The sequence below is a fragment of the Pogoniulus pusillus genome, chromosome 2, assembly GCF_015220805.1.
Source record: "Pogoniulus pusillus isolate bPogPus1 chromosome 2, bPogPus1.pri, whole genome shotgun sequence".
Taxonomy (NCBI): Eukaryota; Metazoa; Chordata; class Aves; order Piciformes; family Lybiidae; genus Pogoniulus; species Pogoniulus pusillus.
In genome coordinates this window covers 42,572,577-42,600,565 of record NC_087265.1, presented here as the reverse complement: position 1 = coordinate 42,600,565, position 27,989 = coordinate 42,572,577, and the positions used below count along the sequence as shown (strand labels likewise).

General features: G+C 41.0%; 1 protein-coding gene across 7 annotated transcripts in view; it reads right to left on the bottom strand.

Annotated features, from left to right (window-relative positions):
* LOC135185647 (neurabin-1-like) overlaps window positions 1–26,747 on the bottom strand; it is a 48,291-nt gene extending 21,544 nt beyond the window's left edge. For 2 of the 7 annotated variants that reach the window (XM_064162563.1, XM_064162600.1), the window contains exons 1-13: window positions 26,385–26,495; window positions 24,005–25,855; window positions 13,811–13,943; window positions 13,238–13,358; window positions 12,620–12,724; window positions 12,324–12,444; window positions 11,065–11,211; window positions 10,027–10,080; window positions 7,490–7,719; window positions 5,612–5,708; window positions 5,340–5,529; window positions 3,812–3,963; window positions 2,690–3,020 (exon numbers count right to left, since the gene is read on the bottom strand). In XM_064162563.1, the coding sequence (XP_064018633.1) occupies window positions 2,690–3,020; window positions 3,812–3,963; window positions 5,340–5,529; window positions 5,612–5,708; window positions 7,490–7,719; window positions 10,027–10,080; window positions 11,065–11,211; window positions 12,324–12,444; window positions 12,620–12,724; window positions 13,238–13,358; window positions 13,811–13,943; window positions 24,005–25,609 (3,286 nt within the window). In that variant the 5' untranslated portion in view covers window positions 25,610–25,855; window positions 26,385–26,495. Of the gene's footprint in view, window positions 1–2,689; window positions 3,021–3,811; window positions 3,964–5,339; window positions 5,530–5,611; window positions 5,709–7,489; window positions 7,720–10,026; window positions 10,081–11,064; window positions 11,212–12,323; window positions 12,445–12,619; window positions 12,725–13,237; window positions 13,359–13,810; window positions 13,944–24,004; window positions 25,856–26,023; window positions 26,140–26,384; window positions 26,496–26,555 lie in introns of those variants that run through there. The other 5 variants (XM_064162579.1, XM_064162606.1, XM_064162570.1 and 2 more) reach the window with 4 other exon arrangements.
* Between the last annotated feature and the right edge of the window lie 1,242 nt (window positions 26,748–27,989).

Below are 27,989 nucleotides of genomic sequence, written 5' to 3'. Positions count from 1 at the left end.
CCAAGCCACCCATGAAAGAGATGCAGCCTGCTTTTTGTGAGACAAAGTTAGTTTTAAGCTCTGCCTTCAAGACAACTCCTGACGTGAAGTAATGTACACAGATATTTTCAAGAATCATAAAAACTAAAATCACAAAACTGAGAAAAACTTCCAACCATCCCATCAGCTAACAATTCTTCCTGAAACAAAGGTGATATCAAAGGGAATTTTCCCCTTTTAAGGCATATCTGATCAGTAGTTTTGACATCGGAACGCTACGTAATTAGAATCATAGAATCAAACAGGTTGGAAGAGACCTCCAAGATCATCCAGTCCAACCTAGCACCCAGCCCTGTCCAGTCAACCAGACCATGACACTAAGTGCCTCAGCCAGGCTTTTCTTCAACACCTCCAGGGATGGTGACTCCACCACCTCTCTGGGCAGCCCATTCCAATGGGCAATCACTCTCTCTGTGAAGAACTTCCTCCAAACATCCAGCCTAACTCTTTCTAGACATGGAATATTCAATCAATTAGAATTGCCAATTAAACTGGTTATTTTTCCTGTCATTTTACATACAAACCATGAATAATTAATTTTAATATTGACACTGGTTTCCACCTTTCTCCAGAGGAAATCTCTGAATTGCAGTACAAGAGGTTAAAATACAGAGTGGGACATGAATACATAGGAAGATAATAGAAAGGATTCTTTCAGTGAAATAACAGACATTTAAATATGGTTATAAGGCAAAAATCTAGCAGTAAGTAGTATTTAGTGTCATTTTGCCTACAAAGAGTGATTTTTCAATACTAATCCTCATTTTTGAAGCACTGCATTAATCAGCTTTCCAGTAACTGCCAGTTCACAATGCTTCAGCCATCACAACAAAAAAAATAAAGTAGAAAAGAAAGGAGTATCACTTGTATATTAGGTACTTGTTTTCATAAGATTTAGTTTTTGAACAAACAAACAGAAGCTGAGGCAAAGCCTATTTTTGCTTAAGGCTTTACAGAAACACAGAATGAGAGTATAAAACAAATCCTGATTTCAGGGTATTAAAGGCAGCAAGTATAATATTGTGCTGGCTGACTAAAGGAAAAAACAAGCATGTACAGTACTTTATCTCATCCCTTCTCCAGTTATTTGTAAGATAAAAAGGCCACATATTTCTATCAAATGATGATTAGTAGTGTCCTGCTGATTGTGACACCTTTACCCTTTTCCTATTAGAAATATCCCAAGAGGGCAAGATAAATAATGCAGTAATTCCCATAACAATCAGAAGCTGTATCTTGTTCAAAGCTGGCAGACATCTGGAAGCACAAAGCCAACACTAATTTTCTGAGAATCTGGAAATCAGTCAGACTTACTCTCAGACTCACTGCCACTCAGGAGGCTAGTTTTTTGCAGAAACATGTTAGAACCTTTACTGCTTATCCACAGTTGTGAGAGTCTAAGTCCTCTCTCTTGTTCATCAGCAGAGATGAAGATTGCATCGTCTCTCCCAAATCGACAAAGATAAAGATTGCCTTTGTTAACTTCCGGGACTCAGACTAGGTGCTTGGTCGAAAGCTCAGGGATACAAATCAACAGACAACACCTTGGAAACTCCTGGACCTCAGTCTGGATGGAATGCCCAGGATGCCCACATATCTCAACTACCCCCAAGAGAAAAGGCTTATGTGTATTCAGGGTATGGACAGGTGCAGCCAGGGAGGGGGCGGATGCCCTCCCCCCAGTGGCACCAGACGCCTGCGAATGCATGAGAATACACAAGAAGGTTTCCTGGGGAGCTGTACCTGGACACCGAGCAAAAAACTGTATAAAAGGCAGGAGGAATGCCTGCCAAAGTGTGCACTTCTACCAGACCACCAAGGGCGGACCTCCACCAGACTGCCAGAGCTGCACCACCACCAGAAGAACCCCTGACGAACTCCACAGATCATCCCTGGGCCAAGCACCCATCTCTCTCTCCCCTCGACCTGCAACTGAGGGTGATATGATCCCAGCTCTTTTCCTTCCCTGCTTCTTCTCCTGTCTGGTCTCCATCTCTCTCTCTCATCCTCTGTTTTGACCAACTTTATCCTTTAATAAGTAGTTTTGTGGTGATATATGGTCTCATTTGCACTTTAATCTCACAACACAGAAATCCATAAGAACAGATCTTGCTCCTCTGGACAGAGATATTGTTAATCTCTGTTCTCTGGACCTTGACAACAGTCAATAACTTAGCTTCCCTCTGGCTTATGCCAAGGCAACCATTTAAACTCTAGATTTACAGGTGTGCGCTTTTACCAGACCCACTCAGATCTACTCCTTTTGGTAAGTGTTTAACTGAACCAACACTTATTCTGCAGGCACCTTTCAGTGGCACTTGGCACTGCAAGTTGTTTTAGAATTGTTGAGGTTTTTGTATAAACTTGGTAACTTTATTGCAGATGAAGGAATCTATAGATAACCATATATCAGAACATACTTCTATTGTATCAGTGAGTAAAAATGGAACATAATCAACTTGCATACATTTCTGCCAACTTCAAACTTCCCTGAAGAATTAACAAGTGGGTTTAGAACAGGTGATTAGTTTTGTAGTCAATTCATTTTCTCCTCAGAGTAGTTTATTGTTTAATATTATTTTATAGCTAAGATCTGTAAAGCTCTAACCACAAAGGACCAAAATAATAATAATAAACCCTTAATTCTTACCCTTGGCCTCTTTGCCTTTCCCTTTTGATTCTCTTGGCTTAAGATTCTTGGAATACCCTGGAGGACAGTTTGGAACCATGTCTTCAGGAGGTGAACAAGCCGTGGTTGTGCTGTTTTCATTGTTTAGTTTGTGTACTGGAGAAGAGTGTGTGGAAGCTGAAGGACTTGACTCTACAGGACTTTCTGTGCTTTCCTTCTGTTCAGCTTTTTCACTCTTTTGATCAATGCTGTCCAGGTGCGGGAGAGTTAATTTTTCACTCGTTTCTAACGTCTTGGTTAGGTACACACTGGAAAGATCTCTGCTGAAAACAGTATCTTCTGAATCCTCATCCTTCAACAAAATAAGTGATTTTATAAGCATGATATATATAATCATTCACTGACTGATCTTTTAACCCAGGATGTAAGGCTATGCTATGCTACACACAGATTTCCTCAGTTCAGAAAGTTTTAACTTAATCACTTGCAGATACCAGCTAAATCAATGGAACTGATTTTATAGGCTTTCCTTTATCCACCTGTACACAGATCTTTCTGTACCTCTCAAATCATCTTTATCTAGTCAAAGTCAAAAACATTCTGGTACATATTACCTGTTCCAATTCAATGCAATCACTTCTAAGCCTAACTGAAGTAGTTCAGTCTTTTCCTTCTATGGCAGGGTCTCTCATATATCAACTATACACACCTCAAATTTTCAACTGTTTCCAAGAACCATGTTAGAACTTTTACTGCTATACTTTTTTGTGGACTTAAATGATTGTTTAATGAAGCATTTCAGAGTTGTTTTAGTTTTGAAGAAATGTGTTAACTAACTTGTTTCAGAGGAAGAAATTAAGATAGATAAGCACATTTTACACTTTAACAAAACCCTTCAGTAAACAGAAGAATACAACAAGCTTGTGTCCTGCTTTGCTAACTCCAAAGTAACTGTGCCACAAAGAACAAGCAAGAGATCACAGATCTTGTATGAGACCAACAAAGATTTTCACTTGATATGGAATAAAAATATGATGCTTTGGTACAGTCTGAGTGAAGCACAGACAACACAACTGTAAATACAGATAAAACTGAGCATACATTCAGGCTCCTGAATGCACAACTATCTACAAATATCAGTACCTGCATATTTGCAGCCTGATGTCCAGCTCCAAGAGATTCCTTCAGCTTTGATCGAGAAGGTGGCTGGCGTTTTACTTTCAAAGCCAGCTGAGCTTTTGCTTTGTGAGCACTGGTGTCTAATCTGGGAGTATCCCCAACAAACGCATCAAAATCTGCAACAAATATGTACTTTAAAAAAAACAACCAACCAACCACCTATTAGGCAAGTTCTCCAAACCACTGTCCAGAAAAATATTCAGAAGTTAAATCAGAATTATTCTACCTGTTAATCATATTATATGAAAATACTGATTTATATAATATTACAATACTTTGGAGGTTGGACTAGATAGAATCATGGAATCAACCAGGTTGGAAGAGACCTCCAAGATCAGCCAGGCCAACCTAGCACCCAGCCCTAGCCAGTCAACTAGACCAAGGCACCATGTGCCTCATCCAGTCTTTTTTTGAAGACCTCCAGGGATGGTGACTCCACCTCCTCCCTTGGCAGCCCATTCCAATGCCAATCACTCTCCCTGGCAAGAACTTCCTCCTAACATCCAGCCTAGACCTCCCCTGGCACAACTTGACTGTGTCCCCTCGTTCTGTTGCTGGTTGTCTGGGAGAAGAGACCAACCCCCACCTGGCTACAGCCTCCCTTCAGGTAGTTGTAGACAGCAGTGAGGCCACCCCTGAGCCTCCTCTCCTCCAGGCTGCACATCCCCAGCTCCCTCAGCCTCTCCTCACAGGGCTGTGTTCCAGGCCTCTCACCAGCTTTGTCGCCCTTCTCTTTACACATTCCAGCACCTCAACATCTCCCTTGAATTGAGGCGCCCAGAACTGACCTTCTAAGGCCTCTTCCAACCCCTAACATTGTGAATCTCTGCAATATTTTAATATACTGTGATAGCAATTTCTCATTATTTGAAATACATTTATATCCAATTTATTAAAACAAAATTCCAGTAGGATGTAACTGTATTAAAGCCTGAAAACTGAATTCTCAAACATAAGAATTCGTGCTCTAAATGTACTTACCTACCCTTGTTCTTTAAGACAGCATCTCTATATAAAAGTACATGAGCATCTACCAAATCATTTTACAATATGCTTCTCGTTTGAGGCACCACCTGTTATTTTATAACATTATGGAGCTAAAATTACAGGACAAATTAAAAAACAAACCATAGCCAGTTTTGCTGTAAAGCCATAGCTAAAAACCAGTGGGATTTTAACTGATGTATCTCAGTGGTCTAGTCCCACTAACATTATTGATTTCACTAATACAGAATCTGAGGAACAGTGAAGACAGATTGCTCTACATCTATCTCCTCTTTCCACAGCTGAAAGACATAACAACAATCATGTCCTCAAAAACGTAAACCAAATATTCATACCAATAGTCATACCAAAATGTAAACCAAAATATTCATACCAATTCAGGTCATTTGTCCAGTCAACAGGAAATAGCAAACACTTGACTTCTTTTAACAGCAAAACCCCACTAATATTTGTTAAATGCAAATCAAAGATCCTACAACCTACTTACCAGAAATTAGCATACCTGAAGAATTTGGTCTGTCTCCTATTGATACAGTTTCTTGTTCATTTTCTTCTCTAATCTTTGCCTGTTCATCATATTGGCTTGGACTTTGACAACTATCTTCCAATAAACTCCCACCTCCAAACACACATGGCATTCTCTCATACATTTTTAATTTACTTTCAAGCTCTGAGATCTGCAAGGATTAAAAGTCAGAAATGAGTTACAACTCTCCAAAACCACAGAAGTTTTTATTTCAAAATCCAATACTGCTTTACTTTTTCCTGATATATTTTCATCTGTTCTGCATGCGCCTGGTCTCTCTCTTCAAGCAGCCTTGAATGATCCTCTTCTTTTTTCATAAATTCTATTTCTCTGGAGGAATAAATACATACATATGAAATAGTAGTATATAAAAATGTAGATAAATACATACAATAGATATCTGCACAGCTGCATTTACTAAAAAAGCTATTAGTCATCTTGTGATGTCACAAAATGACCTATGCATTTATATTCATCTACTGTCTTCAACATCAAATACATATGGCACTGTAATTTAGTCTGGGTTGAAAAATGATGTGTTGCAACACTTTTTCTACCATGTTACAACCATTTCTCTACCTGCATACACATTTGAAGGGTGAAACACACGCACAACAACCATTATATTTTGCTCTTTCACAAAAATACATGTACATACAGTATTTTCCTTCCAGAATCATAGAATCAACCAGGTTGGAAGAGACCTCCAAGATCAGCCAGTCCAACCTAGCACCCAGCCCTAATCAGTCAACTAGATCATGGCTCCATGTGCCTCATTCAGGCTTTTCCTGAAGACCTCAAGGGACGGTGCCTCCACCACCTCCCTGGGCAGCCCATTCCAATGCCAAATCACTCTCTCTGGCAACAACTTCCTCCTAACATCCAGCCTAGACCTACCCTGGCACAACTTGAGACTGTGTCCCCTTGTTCTATGGTAAAATTCTTTGTAGGAAAATAAACTGCATTTCAATTCTTCCATCTGGTTCATATCCCAGAGAAACTGCAATGGCTGTGTCTTAGGAGAAGCAGCAATGTTTACAACGAGGAAAACAAAAGAAAAGCTACTTTTTGGTATAAGTCAAATAGAATAACATACAACAGCAGAAAGTAAGTGCAGAATATCTGTCAAAGGACTAAAGGGAATTTACTAAATAGTAAATGGAAATGGAAACTGGCATGACAACAGCCACCTTAAGGTACTATTGAACTTTCAAGCACATAAGATTGGAAGGAGAGAGGAAAGAAGGCCTTTAACAAGGTCACCAAACAGCATAAAAATGTGCTACGAGAAGTAGCATTTCTGGATGTGGACTACAGAGCAAAAGATCATGCAAACTGCCTTTAAAAATGAGTAGCAAGTGGAGAGATTTGGGACAAAAGAATCACATGCTTACAGCAACTACCAAAACAACAGGTGTGTTCTGTATCCTCAAGACACTTCTATAATTTTTTTTGCAATTAGGTCTTGTTTAGCCAAGAGAAAAGAAAGTAGAACAAACAGGCACAACAGGATGATAAGAGTGTTGAAGTCTTACACAGGTCTGTCTAATAAACAGAATTACCTCTACTGAAACCCCCAAACCTGTTAGTAGATTGAAGATCCTGTTTCCATGCTGCCATTTGGATGCACACCCCAAACTCTTAATTTTTCCTCAGAATTCCTTTAAATTCTCCCAACACTGATTCTGACTGGATCTAGCTCTTATTACATGCTCTTTGATGCCTACTCTACCTAGCACATTTAAGTGGGCCAAAGCTGAAGGCTTTCTCACAAACAGCTAAATTTCAAGTAGTCTTTCCAAAAGCACAGACACATTACAGTTTCTTACCTAAGTTGTTTAAAATAATTTATTATTGAAATATTAAATCAGCTTTCCTAAGCTTAGAATCAAAAGCAGCAGCAACTTTTTTTTTGGAGAATCTTTCCAGAGGCTGCTGACACAAAGATATTGAAGAAGTTAGCATGTGTAGCCCACTGCTTCCCTAAACTCTGACAAATTAAAAGACAATGTGTTAAGCAAAACCTAACCCTAGGTACTGCTGTCAGTTTTCCCTACAACATACAACATGTACATGAAAGAAATAAAGACCTGGTAGTTTGGGGTACTTACTTTTGTTGGTAATCTTTAAGCAGTTTCTTGGCCTTGTTGTATTTCTTTTCAAGGGCATCACATTGTTCTTGAGTTTCTTTAAGATGCTCATTCACTGTTTTGCATAAACTCTGTGCCTCTAACCAGTAGGTCTCTAACTTCTTAATTTTCTCTTTGCTTTCATCTAAGTTTTGCTGAAGTTGGGCCCGACTTAGCTTCCATTCATTTTTTTCTGCTTCGGCAATTTTTAACTGAAAAGATTAATACTTAAGGAATTAGTCTAAATTAAAAGGCTAACTAAAAACCAGTTGTTTATGCATGTTTAAGCACAGAATAGCTAAAAACAATTGAATACTTATTAACTCATTAAGAAATTGTTAAAGAAATTCCAACCTTTCTAATCCACTTACGTTAGAATCCAAACCCAAGACTCTTTCACTACTTCCTCATAAGTATTACTTCTTGTTAAAGAGATAAAATTAATAAGACCTTTATTGTTACATGATGTTGATTTGTTCGAGATCTCACAATTTAACACCTCTGGAGAGGCCTATTTTGATTGCTTTCAAAGGCAAGTGGAGATAGAAATCATAAAATCAACCAGGTTGGAAGAGAATGTCAAGATCATCCAGGCCAACCCTAGCAAATCAACTAGACCATGGCACTAAGTGCCTCATCCAGGCTTTTCTTGTAACACCTCAATGGATGGTGACTCCACCATGTCCCTGGGCAGCCCATTCCAATGCCAATCACTCTCTCTGCCAACAACTTCCTCCTAACATCCAGCCTATACTTCCCCTGGCACAACTTGAGACTGTGTCCCCTTGTTCTGTTGCTGCTTGCCTGGTAGAAGAGACCAATCCTCACCTGGCTGCAACCCCTCTTCAGGTAGTTGTAGATCTTAATATGTGTAAATAAGTTCTCTGCCCTACTTTCATACCAACACCTCTTTGAATAAAGGTAATGAGACCAGATGATCTTCCCCAGAACTTTGTTAAGACATTGGTGTTCCTAATAAATTGTGATAAATCCATTGCCTGCTTTTCTGAGACTAATGTATAAAAACACCAAACATTCCCTCAACTAAGGAAAGGGATGGGGCCCCTTCATCTTGGCAGCAGTCACATTATAGAAAGGAATGTGCAGTTTTCCAGGCCTTGGAGAAGTTAGCAGGCAGGAAACTGCTTACTTTGTCCATGCCTCCTTTTTTGGGGACACCATTTATACTGAGGAAATCGTTCCTTTTGAAGTCAGTTAAGATCATCTGCTGATGGAACAGAAATGTTGTGAAAGGTCCAAGAATTTCTTGAATTAAAAATGAGGCAATAAGCTACATCAGCGCCAACATTTTTAACAGCTTCTTAGCGTTCCAGCTGGGGCCAAGTTCAATAATACTGGAAGGAGGAGGTGCATTGTCACAAATCAAAATCAGAACTGTCATAAGAACACAAAAGAGTTTTGGTGGTCTAAACATTTTTTTGAGTTCTAAACATACTGCAAGAAAATCCCCAATATATACTGCTATCTGCAATCTGAAGCCCTCTCCTCTCCTCACTTGCTACTTTCCCTCAGCATTATGCCACAACTTGCCCTAGAGTACACATTTCTCAGTGAGGCAACACATAAAGGTAATGGAATAAAGAATATTTATGGAATAAAAAATATTCCAGGAAAAGGTTATGCACAGACCTCCATCAGTGGAAAAAGCAGCAAAACGAATAGGAAACCTTTTCTCAGAGAAAGAGAATTGATGAACAAATTCTCACCAGAAAAAACAAAGAATAAACACTTTCCCCAGAGCAGGTCAGAAATTTGAGGATGGAAAGAGGGTATAAACAAGGCAGTAGAAGTAATTTCCTGCTAACAGAATTATAGAATGTCAGGAGCTGGAAGGGGCCTTGAAAGATCATCTGGTCCAGTGCCCATGTCAGAGCAGATCACACTGGAACGCATCCAGACAGGCCTTGAATATCTCTAGAGGGAGATTGCACAACCTCCCTGGGCAGCCTGCCCCAGTGCTCTGTCACCCTCACAGTGAAAAAATTCCTCCTCATGTTCACACGGAACCTCCTACAGGTTTGTACCTCAGCTTCCAGGTACAAACCACTGTCTATTGAGTGCCAAATCTATCCTCAAAAAAGACTAGTTCTATCCACTGAAAACATTCTCATCTTTGGAAGCTTGTTTCATACAGTACTCCACTATGCTCAGTTCCACTCCAAGAAGTAATACTAAAGCATTTATTTTATAAAGGCACAGGGGTGAATTTTGGGGTTGTTTTTTTTTTATCTGTTTGGTGGGGGGGGTGTATTGGTTTGCTTGTTTGTTTGGGAGGTGGTGGTGGAAGTTCTGGTTTGTTGTTGTTTTTTTGTTTTGTTTTCAATTTGAACACTGCCTGGCATATAACAGAGAGTACATAGAGCCTGAAGTAGTACAGGTGATCACCTTCTGCATTTAGCCTCTGCTTGGTAAAGTTCATCAGTAGAAATTAAAAAAACAACACATGATAAACCACAAACTAAAAACATACCAAATAATAAGGCTATTTGAAAACTTACCTTCTCCTTCAGTTGATTCACTTCAGCTGTTGTTACTGCATGTTTTAATTGTAGCTGAAACAAAACAAGATCGTATGAGCAAATGCAAAAAGAGAATTTAAATGCTAGTTTTAAAGCATTTGTCCACAATTCCCTTCCTCCTCAAAGCATTTGTTTATAGTAGCATAAAATCAACCTAATTATTTGCCAGTTACAGAAGTGATCATGAGCTTTTACTGAAAAAAACTGAGTTGAACTCAACCCCAAAAAAATTCTACGGTATTCTGTTTGCTACAAAAGTCGGTACATGACAACTTACAGTTAAAAATCCCATCTTTTTGCATATCATGGAATCAACCAGGTTGGAAGAGACCTCCAAGATCAGCCAGTCCAACCTAGCACCCAGCCCTAGCCAGTCATCTAGACCATGGCACTAAGTGCCTCATTCAGTCTTGAACACCTTCAGGGACGGTGAATCCACCACCTCCCTGGGAGGTGTATAAAAGTGAGGAGGCCAAAATAACGTTTCAACGTGTCCCAATAAAAAAGCATTAATGAATTTATAATGACAACTGACAAAAATTAACAGTACTAAATTATTTTTACTTATCAGCACTTCAAAAAAGGTATGCCAACTTTGTTTTAAAATTAAGCCTGATACTTTATACAACAGAAATCTTCACAAGATCATTAGAAGTGGGTAAAGGCTACACCTAAGCCAAATGTAAATGTTATCATTAACATATCTTAATTGTATCTTACTTTCCATCTATAGCCCTGAGGGAATTTTTTTTGGCAAGGCGTAGTGCACCAAATAGAATCATAGAATCAACCAGGTTGGAAGAGACCTCCAAGATCATCCAATCCAACCTAGCACCCAGCTCTGCCCAGTCAACCAGACCATGGCACTAAGTGCCTCATCCAGTCTTTTCTTGAACACCTCCGGGGACAGTGACTCCACCACCTCCCTGGGCAGCCCATTCCAATGGCTATATCCAACTCTCAAAAGATGCAGATGCTCCCTTATCACAAAAAATATTTAAGAAACTGCTACCATACCTCTTTAAATTTAAGAAGAGACTGAGCTGAATCCATATCCAGTGGTAAACCAATATCTTCATTTTCAGGAAGATCAAAAACTTCTACCGATTTTCCGTGGAAATGTGATTCATATGTATCATCATCCTCCTCCTCATAGTCATCATCCTGAGAAAATGGGAAGATCATGACATTCTGTAACACACACATGCTCTCTGCATCACAGTGGCAGCAATAGCAAAAGCACACAATTGAGGAATACAAACAATTGTCTTTTTTCCTTAACTAGTTGCTACTCCTTTTTCATTTCTTATACCTACAATAAGTTTTAAAGATGCAAACAACTTCATTAAGCTCCACAAGAGACCCAACTAAGACATGCACAGAACAACTGCATGTGGCTGATGCTTAAAAATATCTTTTGAATTGCTGGTAGTACAGCAAGCAGTGATAATCATGTGCCTTGATAATAGCAATGTATGAAGTGTAGTTTTTCTTTTTTCAACAAATTGCCTGTTTTATTCTTTTTTTGCTTCAATTTGACTCATAGAATCAGTCAGGGTTGGAAAGAACCACAAGGATCATCTAGTTCCAATCCCCCTGTCACAGGCAGGGACACCCTACCCTACATCAGACTGGTCACAGCCTCATCCAGCCTGGCCTTAAGCACTTCCAGGAATGGGGCCTCAACCACCTTCCTGGCTCTCACCACTCTCATACTGAAGTACTTCCTCCTCACATCCAGTCTCAATCTCCCCACCTCCAGCTCTGTTCCATTCCCCCTAGTCCTGTCACTACCTGATAGCCTAAAAAGTCCCTCCCCAGTTTCTTTGTAGGCCTCCTTCAGATATTGGAAGGCCGCAAGAAGGTCACCTTCGTGCCTCCTCTTCTGCAGACGGAACAGCCCCAACTCTTTCAGTCCTCAGAGGAGAGGTGCTGCAGCTCTCTGATCATCCTTGTGGCCCTTCTCTGGACATGCTCCAGCACATCCATAACCCTCTTGCAATAGGGGCTCCAGAACTGGATGCAGTACTCCAGGTGGGGTCTCATCAGAGTGGAGTAGAGGGGGAGAATCACCTCTCTTGACCTGCTGGCCACACTTCTCCTGATGCAGCCCAGGACCTGGCTGGCCCTCCAGCTGCAAATGCAGACTGCTGGCTCATGTTGAGCTTCTTGTCCACCATTTGACTCAAAAAACCATTTATGGCATTTTCAGAGGTTATTGCATGTAGTGGTAATCATGTACTTTCAAAAATATGTGAGTAGGTATAATGTTTTACCTGCTCTGTGTCATCATGAACATAGTGCTGCTCATACAGACATCTCTCTTGCTCCAAGGTCTCACTAATGAGGCGAGCTACTTCACTCTGAGTCCCTGGCTTCTCTCTCCCAATCAGAAACCTATAGAAGAAACACAAATTACCTTGCAGGAAAAACCTGAAGATATGTTTAAGAAATTAGTTTGTCATAATGTAGCCTTCAACAATATCTCTGAAAACATTCAGATTATGGTTTTGTAGTCTCTATTAATGAAAAATGGTAAAAAGGAGGCATTCTTTCATAAAAATACACATACCTCACTGTGCCTTTGGTGTTTTTTAAAACAGTGGCTGCAAAGAACTGAGTAACTCCCACTAGACTTATGCCATCGACTTCAACAATCTGATCATTTACTTGAATTCTGCAAAATAAATAAATGCTTACTTATCAGTTCAACAAAAAAACATTTTGGCTTGACAGATTTTTGACATGACAAGCATCACTTAAAATGTGTCATTAGTATTTACAAATTCTGAGTCTCAAGAACTTATTTGCTTAAGAACAATCTCCTGATCTTCAGTTACTATGCAAAGCATCAATTAAAATGTACATGGTGTTTGCCTTCATATTTTTCATACTATTTACACAGTGCTTGGTGCCCTGGAGTGTCAACACAATTTTGTGGTATGTTTACACATGGGCATAGTGTATGCTTTTCTCATGCATGCTGTAAGCAGATCTACACTTACTTTGCCAAAACACCCCCTATGAAAATAAACCCCTGTTTTTAAAAGAAAACAAACCTAAAGCAGGAACGTATTCAACTGCATTCAGATTCTGCACTTCTACTTACAGTATTTACCATATGCAATCAAAAGAACTAGTTTCAGTTAGAAATGTGTAAAAAGCACAATCAACCCAGTGAAAAACTCACCGTCCATCTTTCTGAGCAGCTCCACCCTCTGTTATTGTTTTCACAAAAATCCCTAGTTTTTCCAGGCCCTGATCAGCACCAACTCCCATTCCAATAATACTGATGCCCAGACCACTGTCACCTGAAAGATTCAAAAGTGTAACATGAGCTCCATAACACAAGATGTAACACTCAGCTGCAGTGAACTGTTTCAAAGCATTCAAAGTTCTTCCATAGAAATGAAAAGTCACTTAAAAAAAAAAAACTCACAACATATTTTCTATCTAGTTACTACTTAGTCTTTCAGTGCTACCTCCAAAGTTCAAGGTATCTGGAGAAGGGAACAAGATTTAGGAACTGAATATATTTTGGTGTGGATTTGTGATTCAGTAATATAGTCTTCCAAAATCCAATTAAATATGACAATTTGAACTTAGTAGAGGTCAGATCAGGTTTACTAAATTCAACAGAAGCAGCCACAAATGAAAACCTGAACACACATTTGGAAATTCAAAACTTAAATAGAAATTCAAGAAAAACACAATTTAAAATTGGTTTGTATTTTCTGCATGTAAGTCCCTCTTGCAAATGCACCTTTTTCTATTTCCACAGGAAACACTTCCATTTTTTCCACTCTCTTCTCGAGTTCATACTCAGCTGAGGCTGCCACAGGGTCAACTTCTTCATTACGTCTATCATAGTCTTCATTTGAGTAAGTACTGAAAACCTAAGAAAGGTAACAGAAAACTTTATTTAGTGCTTGCTTTCTCACACCCTTCCAAAAGCACTATAACTGAAAGCAAATCGGTAAGAAAATTAAAGTGGTATTTTTAGGGGTCTCACTTTCCAAACAATCGTCAATTTAATAAGTACTTAGAATCACAGAATCAACCAGGTTGGAAGAGACCTCCAAGATCAGCCAGGCCAACCTAGCAACCAGCCCTGTCCAATCAACCAGACCATGGCACCAAGTGCCTCATCCAGGCTTTGCTTTAACGCCTCCAGGCACAGCAACTCCACCACCTCCCTGGGCAGCCCATTCCAATGCCAATCACTCTCTCTGGCAACAACTTCCTCCTAACATCCAGCCTAGACCTGTCCTGGCACAACTTGAGACTGTGTCCCCTTGTTCTGTTGATGGTTGCCTGGGAGAAAAGACCAACCCCCACCTGGCTACAATGTCCCTTCAGGTACTTGTAGACAGGAGTGAGGTCACCCCTGAGCCACCTCTTCTCCAGGCTAAACACTCCCAGCTCCCTCAGCCTCTCCTCACAGGGCTGTGTTCCAGGCCCCTCACCAGCTTTGTCGCCCTTCTCTGGACACCTTCCAGCACCTCAACATCTCTCTTGAACTGAGGGGCCCAGAACTGGACACAGTACACAAGGTGTGGCCTGACCAGTGCTGAGTACAGGGGAAGGATAATCTCCCTTGTCCTACTGGCCTGCTTCTGCTGCAAGACAGTTTCTAACTCACATAGAAACAATATTTCAGAAATTTCAAAGCAATTCCTTAAATTCTTTTTGTGTTGTAAATGCACCAAATAGTTAAAAGAAATCAGTCAGGGAAATCAGTCATCCTCTCTTTGAGGTAGCATGGCTTCTTCCTCTCTTCCCTTCTCCTCCTCCCCACGCCATCTTCCAATTGAGTGCTTCAAATAGATGTAGTTTGATTTTGCAAGGGAATCATGCAGTTTCCCAGGAAAAGGAAATGCCTTGTTACATTCATTACTATTTTTAGTAATCACTCCAGCTGAACTTTTGAATTGTTAAAAATAAAAGATAAACAACACGACTTCAGTCAGAAATCTAGAAAAGAGGAATGAGCTATCCATAACATGATCCATTTTACTTATTAATATGTTCATTAGTTGCCTTTAAATTAATATGTGTGGATAGGAAACATAAAAATAAATCACCCTTCATTTATCTAAAAACAACAGTTTATCTGCTGAAGATTTTGCAGGCACTGAGTGGTTCACTCAACAAAAAGCAAAGACTGCAGCTGTAGCAGCCATCTCCCTAATCAGAATGTGTAGTACTGACACAAAGTTAATTTACACTGGCTTGCTAAGGTTTTGCAGCTTTTACATTTTCCCCACTAAGACCTAAGACAGGTAACTGCAATCATGTAAATAAGACAGGACTAATTGTAATTAGCTGCAATCAGCATTTTACCAGTGAATTTCCATCCACTACTTTATGGTGTTAGCTTTGCATGGCAGTAGCCTCAGTCACATGAAAACAGTTACTGAAGTGCTTTAGAATATTTAGTAATAGTCTAAAAACCATAACCTCACAAATAAGACAAGACAGACCCATTTCAAAATAGTAAGTAAATACTCTCCCCTCAACTCCAGAAAAGTAATTTTGAGTAAAACCATGAAATTACAAGGAAGAGAAGAAAACTAAACCAGATACATAACCAAGAGCCAAACAATGCAACAACAAAAAAGAAAAGCAAGAGCCAAGGGCAGACGATAGAAATATTTCTTGTGCATGTGTGGAATCATAACATGGTATTCATCCTTTATGAGACTGAAACAGTAAAATTGTTTATACTAATGCAAAAAACACAGAAGTACTCAGAAAGCTGATGCTGCAAAATAGCAAAAGTAACATTAAACACAGTTAAAATGTGGATACTAAATAATATGCATTAGAAGTTACACAGTTAAAAAGATCAGTGAGAAAACTAAATGCACTTCAACCCTGTGCTGTGTCTGGCAGGCTGTGTCTGTCACTTCATGTAATGCATTAGGAGTAAAAGAAATTCTTATTACTTAGAAGCCACTGCTACCCAGAGATCATAAAATTATTAGTGTGCAAGTGATAATTTTTAGTGATATGCCTTAGCAAACACAAGTTATTGTCTCTACATGGGAGAAAATAGATTAACTTTACTGTGGAAACCCTGTGAATTTTACAAGCCTGTTACCATAGCTTGTTACATATCCAGGAGCATCTAACATTAATATCTACATCTATTAATACTTATATATGCACATATTTAGCATTTATGACTTCTGGATCTTTTCAAGCTAATAAATGATGGAAAATCTTATATATATGCACATATATGTAATTTCTTTTTACACTAAAGGCCTCTTTTCTCCAGAATGAATAAAAATATTTTGAATCCAAGAAGTTAGAAGAATTTTAAATAATTTAATTGTTAAATCACATAACTCAAAATGTTTAAGTATATACTTACACCTTGGACAGTAAATATATTTATTCAGAGACAGAACACTAAGGAAATCAATCACTTTTTGAATGCAAAATTCAGTTTGCCTCTTCCTAACATCATCAAGATCAGCATTCAAAAGAACTGAATGTAACAGACTGTAAAAAAGATCTTGCTGTGCTCCCTGTTACCATACAGAACAACAACAAAATCTCCAATACATCATCTTAAATGTCATAATAAAAAATAGCATTATCATAGCAAAGCAACAGTGACCTTGCTCAATCCAAACTCTTAGCAGCACATATAAAGCTCTACTTAAGGGCTATGTTAGCTTTAGCAGAATGTTAACTTTATTAGAGAACAAACACTAATTTACCATGTGTGTGCATGTTACAGAGTCATAAAACACAGTCCAAAGAACTCTACTCCCATATTAATTTCTAGTAGATAGAATTGTTTGTGCCTGATCTAAAGTAGAACATCACAAAAGTAATTAAACAGTAAGATTCAGCAATCAATATCTGCCCAGAAGGTCTTACAGTTAATTGGAATGGGAGGAGTATCAACACCACTTTGAAATTCTCACGTATTAGGGCAGCATTTGCTGGAAAGCCTCACAACACCTGCACAGCTCAGAGGGACTCTGAAGTTGTTTCTGACATCCCTGTCTGGATACCACACCCAGCAATGATTACACCTGTTGCTTCACATTTCTTCTGAAACACAATCTTGACTTTGAACATGTGAGTTTACTGATACACACTAAAGCCAAATATTCAAAGGACAAGGTATGGTTCAGGGAAAATTATCTAACAGTGAACAGTTTCAGCCTTTGCAATACCCAGGAAAATGTGAAGTGCCCAAGTAAACTTGAATAGTCACCTGTAACAGTAGTACTAAAGCAGGACTGAAGTATAACCTGCACTTTACTCTTACATACTCTTACAACCTCCCTCTTCAATTAAAGTAGACATCTCATTACCCCTACCCACTCTTCCTTCTGTTCCCAAAAGATACACACTTAGCATGTTATTACCACTGCTTGTCATTTAAGCAAAAAGTGACTGTATCTCATTTAAGGCAATTTATACTGTCTAATCCTTTAATCACCGTATCTTGCTTACTTTAAGGAAAATAAGAGTTATGCTTCTCTTCAAAAAGCATTCAGAAGGGTTGGTAATTGTTGAACAGGTTAATGTTATAAGCCACTACGCACAGTGTAGCATTTCCCATTACTACGCAGGTACACAGGGAGGTTGTGCACACTTAGGCACTTGATCCTGTAGCTCTGCATGACTTAATCAAAAACCTCAGCCAGGTTAAGTTTACACAAAGGCATAGGTGCAATCTTGTTTCATACATGCACTACATATAATTTCATACTGGTCATTTAAGTAATTTTTTAGCCAATCTCACTATTCTTTGCTTAATTCTTGACAAAACCAGGAAAATATTGTTCTCCAATTCTGTGTTTCATTGCAGGAGCAAAGGCACTGGAGTTAGAGGGCAAGAAAGACAACATGACACCTGTTTCAGTCAAGTTATGCTACCTATTTCTTTTTTAAATTCCAACGAAGGAAACAGCAAAGGTGGAGAAAGCATCCACTCAGATTCAGTTCACTGATTTTACTTCATTTCAAACATTCTGAGCAGAAGTTGAGAGATGTTCCACATTCTCCCTCTATGGAAATGGAGCTCTGCTGTGACCTGGTTGTACTCCACCACCAATTCAGTTTCCATCTCTCACAAGATAAACTACAAACAAGTTTCATCTACTGCCTCTTCACTCTTTATCCAGTCTAGATTAAGTACTCCCAGGTACTAATAACAGCAATCATCATCTGCAAAAGATTGCCTCTTTTAGCACCTTAACTGTTGAGCTAATAACTTGTCCCCTTTAAATTCACCTTTGCTGATCTCTGCTATCTCCTTGGTATTTCTTCTGACTCCATCTCCCATGAAATGCTTATCCACCTCAATTTCCTCTCTCCTGCTACCTACAACCATTCTCAGAGCAAAACAGCACAGGCTGGAAGTGCATAGTGATTAGCTAATATTAAGTTCAGGTAACTTAAACATGCCCTGCCATCAGTGAGAGCATGAATTTGCAACTCTGATGCAAGTGCAAATTTTCCCCAAACCAAGCAGTACTTCAAGAATATTTTTTTTAATTAATAAATCTCTCTTCCCTGTCAAATACAGGTAAAACTGCTAGGAAGCTGGAGAGAGTGATAAAGGAGTAAGGACAGAGAGGTCATTCTCATTGTCAGCTCATCTGACATCCATTAATCTTGGCATTCTCTTATTTGCCTATAGTTCTATAGAATCACCAAGTATATCCAACAGGGCAGTTAGCATGGCATATAGGCACATCCAGGGAATAGTTCAGGTAGAAACACAATGAAATATTAATGCAGAAAGTCTTCCTAGCAGTGAGCTGGGTTACAAAAAGAATTTCTTTGCTTTTTCTGTTCTGGTTTAGATCTCTGCTCTACCGTCCCATAACCTGGCACTGGACTCTGAACCAAAGACTTTCAAAATGCCAAATCAATCTACCATTGTAAAACATGCACATCAACTATTTCATTAAAATCAAAGCTGGAGTTGAAAGTGCTTCTGCCTGGAGTGCTGAATGAGGGTCACAGAATCAAAACATAACAAAGACCACAAAGGGATCACAAATACTGGATACAGAACTTTCTAAAACCAGGTAAACTTATGTACAGTAATAATTGCATTTAAGGTTCATAAACATCAAACTTTTATGAAAATTGAGATTTCAATAGAAATTTAGAGATCATCTTTCTCAAAAGGTAGAACTTTTGAAAGAAATATTCACACATGAAAATATATTTCTTCTTCCTCCAGTTAAAATCCATGGTTTTAACATCTCACACTGTTGAGTCAACCAGCAGGAAATGCTGTACTCTTGGATGCTGCCAGAACAAAACAGGGTTCTTTTCTATCAAAAGTAGTGTGAGGAGTTTGAGACAAAAACACAAAGTTGTTATGAGGTTAAGTTGCAAATGTAACACTGATGCAAGCAAGCTTCAAAACAATTAAATTCCTTGAGTTGCAACAAACAAGTTGTCACTGCAAAGAACCAGAAGCAAAGCACAATGGAAATACGTTTACAGTATTTTGTGTTGAGAGGAAAAAAAAGGCAGATGACTTCCCACATACCAGTAATTTTAAATCTACTCTCAAAGCACATCTCCATTTTTCTAGATCAATGTACATCCGTGTTATATAGTTCTTTCTTAATGCCACAGAAGTACTTTACTGAAGTGCATGACTGATAGCTAAAACACAACTGACCACTTATACAATGATCAATTCTCCAATACCTAGGAAAAAAAAAATCCAGAGTTTGTATCTTTCACCAATAAGTGTTATTTTCTATCCCTTTCTGTGCATAACAGTGCAAGAACAGAAGTTACAGTCCAAAAGTCAGAGATTATATGAAGCTGAAGCACTATTCTGGAACATTTTTTGGAACCACATTGACCTAGAAGAAATTCTGCTTCCCCTTAAAGTGGCAAGTATTTACAGATATGCTGTTATACAGCAAATCATTATAATTTGGCTGTATCTTCATTTTCTGCTTCATTAACTTCCACAGTAAGTAGTTCTGTACTAAAAGGACTGAGGAGCATATCAGGCTGAACAAGATTACCATTAGTGCCCTAGCTGTACATAAACCAGCTCTATTCTGATGTGCAAGACATGGCAGTATTATGAAGGATTTCTATGTCCTCTCAGAAGCTTTTGATACTCGGACAGATTAGGACACCACACAAGCTATGAAACCGTTCTGTTATCTAAGAAATAAGTTTAAACTCCTGGCTCAGCTGTGATAAATATAAAAGTAAAACCTTTATGGAGATTTGTGCTTTGGGTTTTTAAAAAAAAAACTGTTCTTGACTTAATGATCTTAAAAGAGAAAATTATTCACAAAAAGCTGGGAATGGACACTCCCATGCAATATAATCTGGATAACACTGCTAACTAAACACACCTGTGGAAGCAAAGAGTAGCTGTGCTATCTTCTGAGCTTACCTGAGCTACAGAATTTCTAAGGATCATAAATCATTGCAGAAGTTAGTCATAGGGCTATTAAAGGTTTCAAGAACAAAGTTTGACACAGTCAGAGGTAAAATCATCTCAAGAAGTTGATTTGGCAACAGGCATTTGTTTTCCTAATGGAAAGTTTCAAAATTACAAATGTCAAACAACACTCAGACATTACATTTATATTAATTAAAGCCTTTCAAGGTAATTGTATAATTGAAAGTGAGTTTAATCTCTACAGTACCAAAGCAAAGTGAAACAAAAATGGATGACAGTAGTTATCTGACACCATTTGCATCATCTCTAATGCTGGTTGCTTAGAGTTTATTCAGAAAACTTCAAGACAAAGACAAATTCAGTTCCCTTCCAAATACCTTGGACAGCTGAGTATGCTTTACATTCCTTACTGGCTTCATACGTGGCAACAAGGGACTAAAAACAGCTCATGTACCATAACAGAAACTAAGTCTGTGAAGTTCTACTAAAATCTACACAGTATCACTCTCTTGTCTACTGTAAGCAAAACAAGCAATGGGGACATAAAGTTCATTAAGGTCTGAAGAGATCGAACAGTAGCAGGATTTAAAGACACAGGCCACACACAGCAAGTAAGAAATCTTCCCACACATCATTTATCACTGGCTTCTACAAAATTGAAATGTTCTTCATCTATGCTTATGTTCATAGGCACAGAGCAACACAAAAGCATGGAACATTTGTCTAATTATGTTCCATATTTCCTTAAATTACTAGATCAAATTATGTTCTTAAGCCCTGCTACAGATGTCAACAATTATGGATCTCTAGCATGGGTCAGATGCAGTGCTAACAGTATTAGCTACCTCATACATCCCCTGGGAGCTCCACAGTCTCCTTCTGTTACTCAAAAGCCTTGCCAATTTTTATGACTAGAAACAAATACATTAATCACATTCTCTCAGCACTGGTTTTAGGGTGTGTAGGTAACAGATATCACTTATGACACATATTCAGCCTCCCTTTTGGGTACAATAATTACAATGGTCAGAGCTCCATCACTGCAAAACCATGATGCTCTGACCATGTGCTTTTTCTTCCCTGAACACCTTCTAAATATTTTGAATTCTCCAGCTTTACGAGGCACCTAACAAACAACAGCTGCAAATGACCAAGATGGTTTCTTCATCATCACTACAGAACTGCAGAAGGAAAACAGCAAAAGCACCAAAGCTAGCTTGCCCTTCTCTATTGGCTATGGGTGTCTGGAATGGCACTCGGATTTCAGTCAAACATCTTAGTCTAAATAAAGATGAATAAAGAAGCCACTGAGATACATTTCTCGCTATGGCATTGCTCAAGATGTGGTGGGGACCAGGAATAATCTTCTACTACAACTCAGGACACTTTTTCTGTCTTCCAATTTATGATGCACTAAATTTACACATGAAGTCAAACAAGAGATATTTTCTGCTATGAGCTGAAAGTAGCATTTTCTAAGGAGTTAATGAGACATTAAAGGTATTTTAATAAAAAAGGGATTTAGAGACAATGCAAGAAAAATTGGATTTCTTTGTTTTACAGAGCATGAAAGGAGAAAAAAAACCCTCATATACCAGAACTCACTCCTGCTACATATCACAGAAAATACAAAATGAAGAGGCAAAAAGGGGTAAAAAACAATTGCTTAGGCATGAGGAACAAGAAACTGAAAATTACACACAGAAAGAGACCCATATACCTGTTTTAGGAAAAATACAGTCAGGTTTCACTGCAAACAGATAAAGTAAAGTAAGTATCACAAGTTTCAACTTGTCCAGACATTAGAAAGAAAGGTCACCATACTGCTATTAAGTACATTTTATTGTGCCAATCCAAGTAAGGCAAAACTATGTTATTTTTATTGGAAAGCAGCTAATAGTTGCTGCTAACATTTCAGCTCTTGTTGTGCAATTCATAATCTGATACAGGTTAGTTCTGTTGCCTTCAGAGAAACAGGTGTAACTGAACAGTGCTAGTTCTCAAGAACTGGATTTCATCTATAGAAGAGCTTCCATCATAGTTGGCAGAAAGATTTCTACCAATACTTTCAACTAAGCCTGGCACAAATGTAACAGAGAAGGCAGAATAAATTTGTTACAGCCACTGCTTCAGTAGGATTTCAGCAATAACCAGTAAAAACCTGCCTGCAGCAGGAAACCAGCAATCACTCAACAAACACACATTTACAGTGGACTCTACATGGCACTTTCCTTTAATACTCAGTGCACAAATGTGAGAGAAAATGGACTGACACCCCTCTGTCTCTCTTATTAGACTTGTTCTGCAGTTTCCAGTACTAGCGCTCCTGCCTTCAGCATTCCAGATCACCACTAAAGTAGCATCAACTACTAGAAAGCCATATAAAGTCAATCCGCCTACTGAGAGACTATAAAAAAATCCTACATGCAACAAAAACTTGTAAATACAAAACATTTCTGGGGTCCAGCACTGGCTTATATGTAGCAAACTGGGAAATTACAACTCTCTGCTGCAGCAAGCACAGGAGTCAACAGAATTTTTGTACCCCTCTGATCAATAAAAACAAGTCCAGACTACGAATGAACAAAGCATAAAACCTGTTTGTTAAAGATTATGTTTTTCATTCATGTAATATTGCAGAAGACAAGCATGCTTGAGAACGCCCAGGCAGTTTCCCATCTCATCCTGATCTGCATCTCCCACTTCTCTTCCCAATGTTTAAGAAGGTTTACAATGAAGTCTGCAACAAGACTATAGGTAAACATAGTTTGAGTTGTGGAATGATTTCTGAGGGTATTTTTGGTGAGGGAAGACCAGATACCTAAATCCTTTTTACTTGCTACCGTTGTAACTTACGCTGTTTGTCATTATCCAGTCTGCCTTGCAACTTCTGCAACTTTGTTACTCAAAAATACTCATGTTAGCATTCCTGCAGCTTGTTCACCAAGCCAGTATCAACAAACCAAACAATACATATACGGTTGTGATTAGAGGCAATTCCAAAAGGCTAAATAGCTGGAACCAGTGATTCGATATTTTCATCAGTTAATTCTGAACACAAGTCTTAAAGCTCAATCCTAAGGTTTGCTAGGGGGAGTTTTAAATTTTGTATGAACGGTAGAACCGAAAAAAATCCTTCCTAATGCAATGCCTCAATTTTAAAGAGATGATGGAAAGTATTAAAGGTCATGTGTTTGAATGAATTCCTGAAAATGTCCAGGAGGAAAGCTCTCACGTGTTTCACTATCCTGATTATCTTATGAAACTCCTGTGATTTGGAAACCATTTGAGTAATTTCTAATTTTCAGAACTAGAGTGGCTGTAATTTCTGTCTTGCTCTGTCTATCTTACTCAAAACTTACTCAGTTTTGAGTAAAAGCCATAAACTTACATTTTTAAAGAAAGAGTTTTTAGAGCTTTGGGGAAAAAAAACGAAACAAAATAAAAACCACAGCACCAAAATGTACGTCCTGGGTATTTTTTACAGAAAAAAAAAAAAATTTAAAGATAAAAATAAAATTCCAGTGTAGTTACCTTGATAGGAGCTGTTGAGAACTTGACTCTTCGGTCTGGGTTAGGATCTTCCTCCTCAGAGAGCCCAGGAAACTCCTCATATTCACTGTCATACATATACTCCTCCTCTCCCTCCAAAATTTCTTTGCCCTCAGGCCCTTGGTTTTCTGGCTCTGTATTCCTCTCATCATCAAAAGCTGCATTCTCTATTCCAAAAGCAGTTAGACTCTCGCTCTGCCTTTCCACCACTTGCTCCTCTTCTTCGGTATCCCCTTCCTGCTCTAGAACACCCTGAATTTGTGTAACTGGATCATCTCCCACAGACATCCCATCTGTTTCTTCCTCTGGATTGGTCTTGCTGCCTCCTGTAAACTCTTCTACAATTTCCAAGGAATAGTAGCTCCTCGTTCCTTCCTGTATGTGACATTTGAGCAGCTGATCCTCTTGAACAATGTGATCTTTCTCCAAACCTTCTTTTTCACGCCCTGAGGTTTCATCTTGTGCAACCAGCTCTGTACAAGTCTCCTCCACAGGAGAAACCCGGGAGAGGGCACAATCTGCTTGCTGAGCCTCCTCACCAGGCATACTGCCCATATCCCATAGGCTTCTCTCAAGTTGCTCTCTTTTGTCTTTTCCAAATGCCTCACTCATCTCATCTCTGAGTATCACAGACCCTTTGGTGGATGCAGTTGCCTTTGGACATCCTTCAGCAACAGCAAATGAATCCAAATTGTGGTGGCCTCTCAAAGGGTCCCGATTCTGAGGACCATGATTCTTGGAAATTTCTTTGGATTCTTCAGTGTCACTGTCACCCAGAAAACTTTCTAGCCTTCTGGAAATGGGCCCTGCATTCAGGAAGGAAGATCTGGAACCACTACTGGTATGCTGCGGCTTCAACTCCTCATAACTTTGATTCTCAACTTTCTCCAGTGCAACTGGAGGACTTGCTTCCATACTGAAACTAATGTGGTCAACCACACTGTTGCAATCAGAAGTTGAACTGCGTCTCTTCTTATCCTCACTTCTTTCACATTTGCCGGGGGAGTATCTGTCCACTGAGCTCCGTTGTTTTATGTTTCTCTCAAATAGCTTCCTGGTTTCCGAAAATTTTTCTGCCAGGGCAACTTTGTCCAAGTCTGCCTCATCATTGGTACGGATGACCTTGTCAGTAGTAGCAGAAGGCACAGATGATGAATCCACAGGACTGCCACAGGGGCTTGTACTTGTATTAAGAAAATTATTCTTTTGGACAATGAGGAAAGATGGACTACCTGGAGAAGGTCCATATTCTGCTGATGTCGCCCGGTTGATTAATTTGGTCTCAGCAGGTGGACTGCTTTCACAAGGGGGTGTGGAAGAAGAGCCTCCCATTTGCAGAAACATATTCTTGATCTTATGTACTCTATTGCCATAAGTGGCAGCTCTGCCTCGACTGTGTGGGTCACTTCCCCCTCCATTGGAAGAGATGCCCAGCTTCTGATGCAAGCCTGTTTTGTTGGAAGCATTCTCAGGATTGTTTACACCATCAAAAGAGCATTTGATAGCATGGAAATCTGATTTATAGGCATTTCGGTGGGGAGAAGCACTTCTTAAAGTCCTTTCCCCTTTGCCTTCGGTTTTCATCATTGTCAGAACGCAAGCTCCCTCGACTCCTGAAGAATGGGAAGGATGCCTTCGAGGCACAAAGCTTTTACCCTTCAACACCAGGCAAGGCAGATGCCACAGAATATCCGAAAAGCAGCCTTTCACTCAGCCAGCCTCCCCGCTCACACTGCTGTGGTGCACAGGAATACGCAGAGAAAGAAATCACAGCACGTAAATGGCCACATAGGGTATTATTCCCAGCGCGGATCGCGGTATCCGTAGAGCCATCTGCGGAGAGACAGAGTTTTCGTTAACTCGGGGCCTCGCCGGCGTGTGACACGAATCCGAAACTCAAAGTGGGAAACGCCGTCCGAGAGCTCCCCGTGGGATAAAGGCCATTGTGTCTGCCGGGACGCGCGGCCTCAGCTGCTCCCCGCCGCCCGACCGGACACTGACCTGGCGGCTCCCGCGAGGGATGCGGCGGCAGGCGGCCCCCCCGCCTCTCCCGGCTGCCCGCCCCTCCCGCCAACGGCTGTCCCGAGCCGAGTCGAGCCGGGCCGGGCGGCGGGGGAGGGGGCAGCGCTTAGCCCTTCCTGCCGCCCGATGGAGGCTGGGCAAAGGCCAGACCCCGCCGCACGCACGGCGGCTCGGCGTGGAGGAGGGGCCGATCGCCCCCGCACTGCCCGGAAGGGGGAAGCCACAAGTTTCGTGCCCAGGTTGGGGCTTTCCCGTGGCAGCTCCTCTGCGGCGCGGGGCCTGCGGGGCGCGCAGCGGAGCCGCCCCAGCACCTAGTCCCAAACTTTCCACGCCAGCCTACCTGGGGGGCCGGGGTCTCGCCGGCTCCTTCCCCCTCAGCGCTCCCGGCCGCCCAGCGGCCGCACACACCACGCCATCATTATCCGCCACCAGTCGCCCTCCCGCCCTCCTTCCTTCCCTCTTTCCCTCCCTCCCACCCTACCCCGCCACCGCCCCGCGATCCTCACTCCACCTTCCTCCCGCCTCCGCGGCGGCGCTCCGGCTGCTCGGCGCCTTCCCCCCGCGCTGTGTCTGGGGCCCGCCCGCGCCTGCTCCCTCGCTCGCACACAAAGGGAGGGAGCGGCGGGCGCGCCCTCGTTCTCCTCAGCGTGAGGGAAGAGAGGGGCTGGGGGCGCGGCGGGCGGGCGAGCGTGCCCGGCCTGAGGGAAGCGCCTCCCGCGCCGGGATATACCACGCCATAGCGGCACACGGGTTTCGGGTGATACCATGTCGGGGAGGCGAGTGGGCTTGGAGCCGGTCGCCCTGGGCAGCGCAGCGTCGGCGGCCGGGGGTCACTTACAGACCCCACCGCCGGGGAAATTGCCGCCGCTATGACTAGGGACGGCGCGGGGCCACGGAGCCGTCAGGAAACGAGACACCCGAGCTGCCAGCGCTGGGGAGCTGCGCGCTGTTTTCAAAGCCAGGGCACCTAGCGGGGCGGGCGAAGCGGCAAGCCTCGGCTTCACCCCCGAGCAGCGTGCTTCAGTGGGTGGAGGGAAAGTCGCGGCAGCTGCCACGACAGAGGCTCGGAGAGCCGGAAGTGGCAGCAGTGCCAAACTGCTTTCCCCCTCTTCTGTCTTGGGAAAAATCACCTTGTTTTAAACCTCTTTCGGACAGGTAAGTCTCAGACCCAAGCAGAAGAACAGAGCAGAGGCAGCTCCCGCGCAGAACTGCAGTTGCTCTCAGCACGGGAGGCTCACAGCGCACTTACCTGCGCACGGCGGGCGAGTTCGTGGATACTTGTACATGTCTGCGCAGGACGATCTGGCGAGCCTGCCGCGTCTCACCTGCTCCCCGGGCGGAACGGCGCTGCAGCTCTCCACTACTGAGGGAAGGATGCTCGTCGTGGGTAGCCTTAGGCAGTAATAACTGCAGTTTTGCAAGCAGTATTGAATCACAGAATCATAGAACCAACCAGGCTGGAAGAGACCTCCAAGATCATCCAGTCCAACCTATACCCCAGCCCTATCAAGCATCCAGACCATGGCACCAAGTGCCCCATCCAGTCTTTTCTCGAACACCTCTAAAGTACTAGAACTGAAAATCTCACCATCTTACCATCTGTCATAAAGGTAGCACAGTCAACATTTTCTATTACACCTAGCAAATGCAGCTACTGTCTCTTCTGGTTAAAAGACCTGAGATGCTCTGATCTGGTGCAGTAACTGAGTAGCCCATAATATTCAGAATTCTTATGGAGATTGACAGAAAGAGTCCAAACTAAACCTGTAGATGGAATAACCATGCAAATTACACAGCGTGGTTATTGGATATACACAGTATTGTGTATGTCCAGTTTTCTAGTTTGTTTGCCCAAATAAAAATACTGGCTTCAACCTACTTACCAGTTAAAGACAGAATCTGGATGGCTCATTAGCTTCTAGCATGGTTACTTCCACAGAGCATG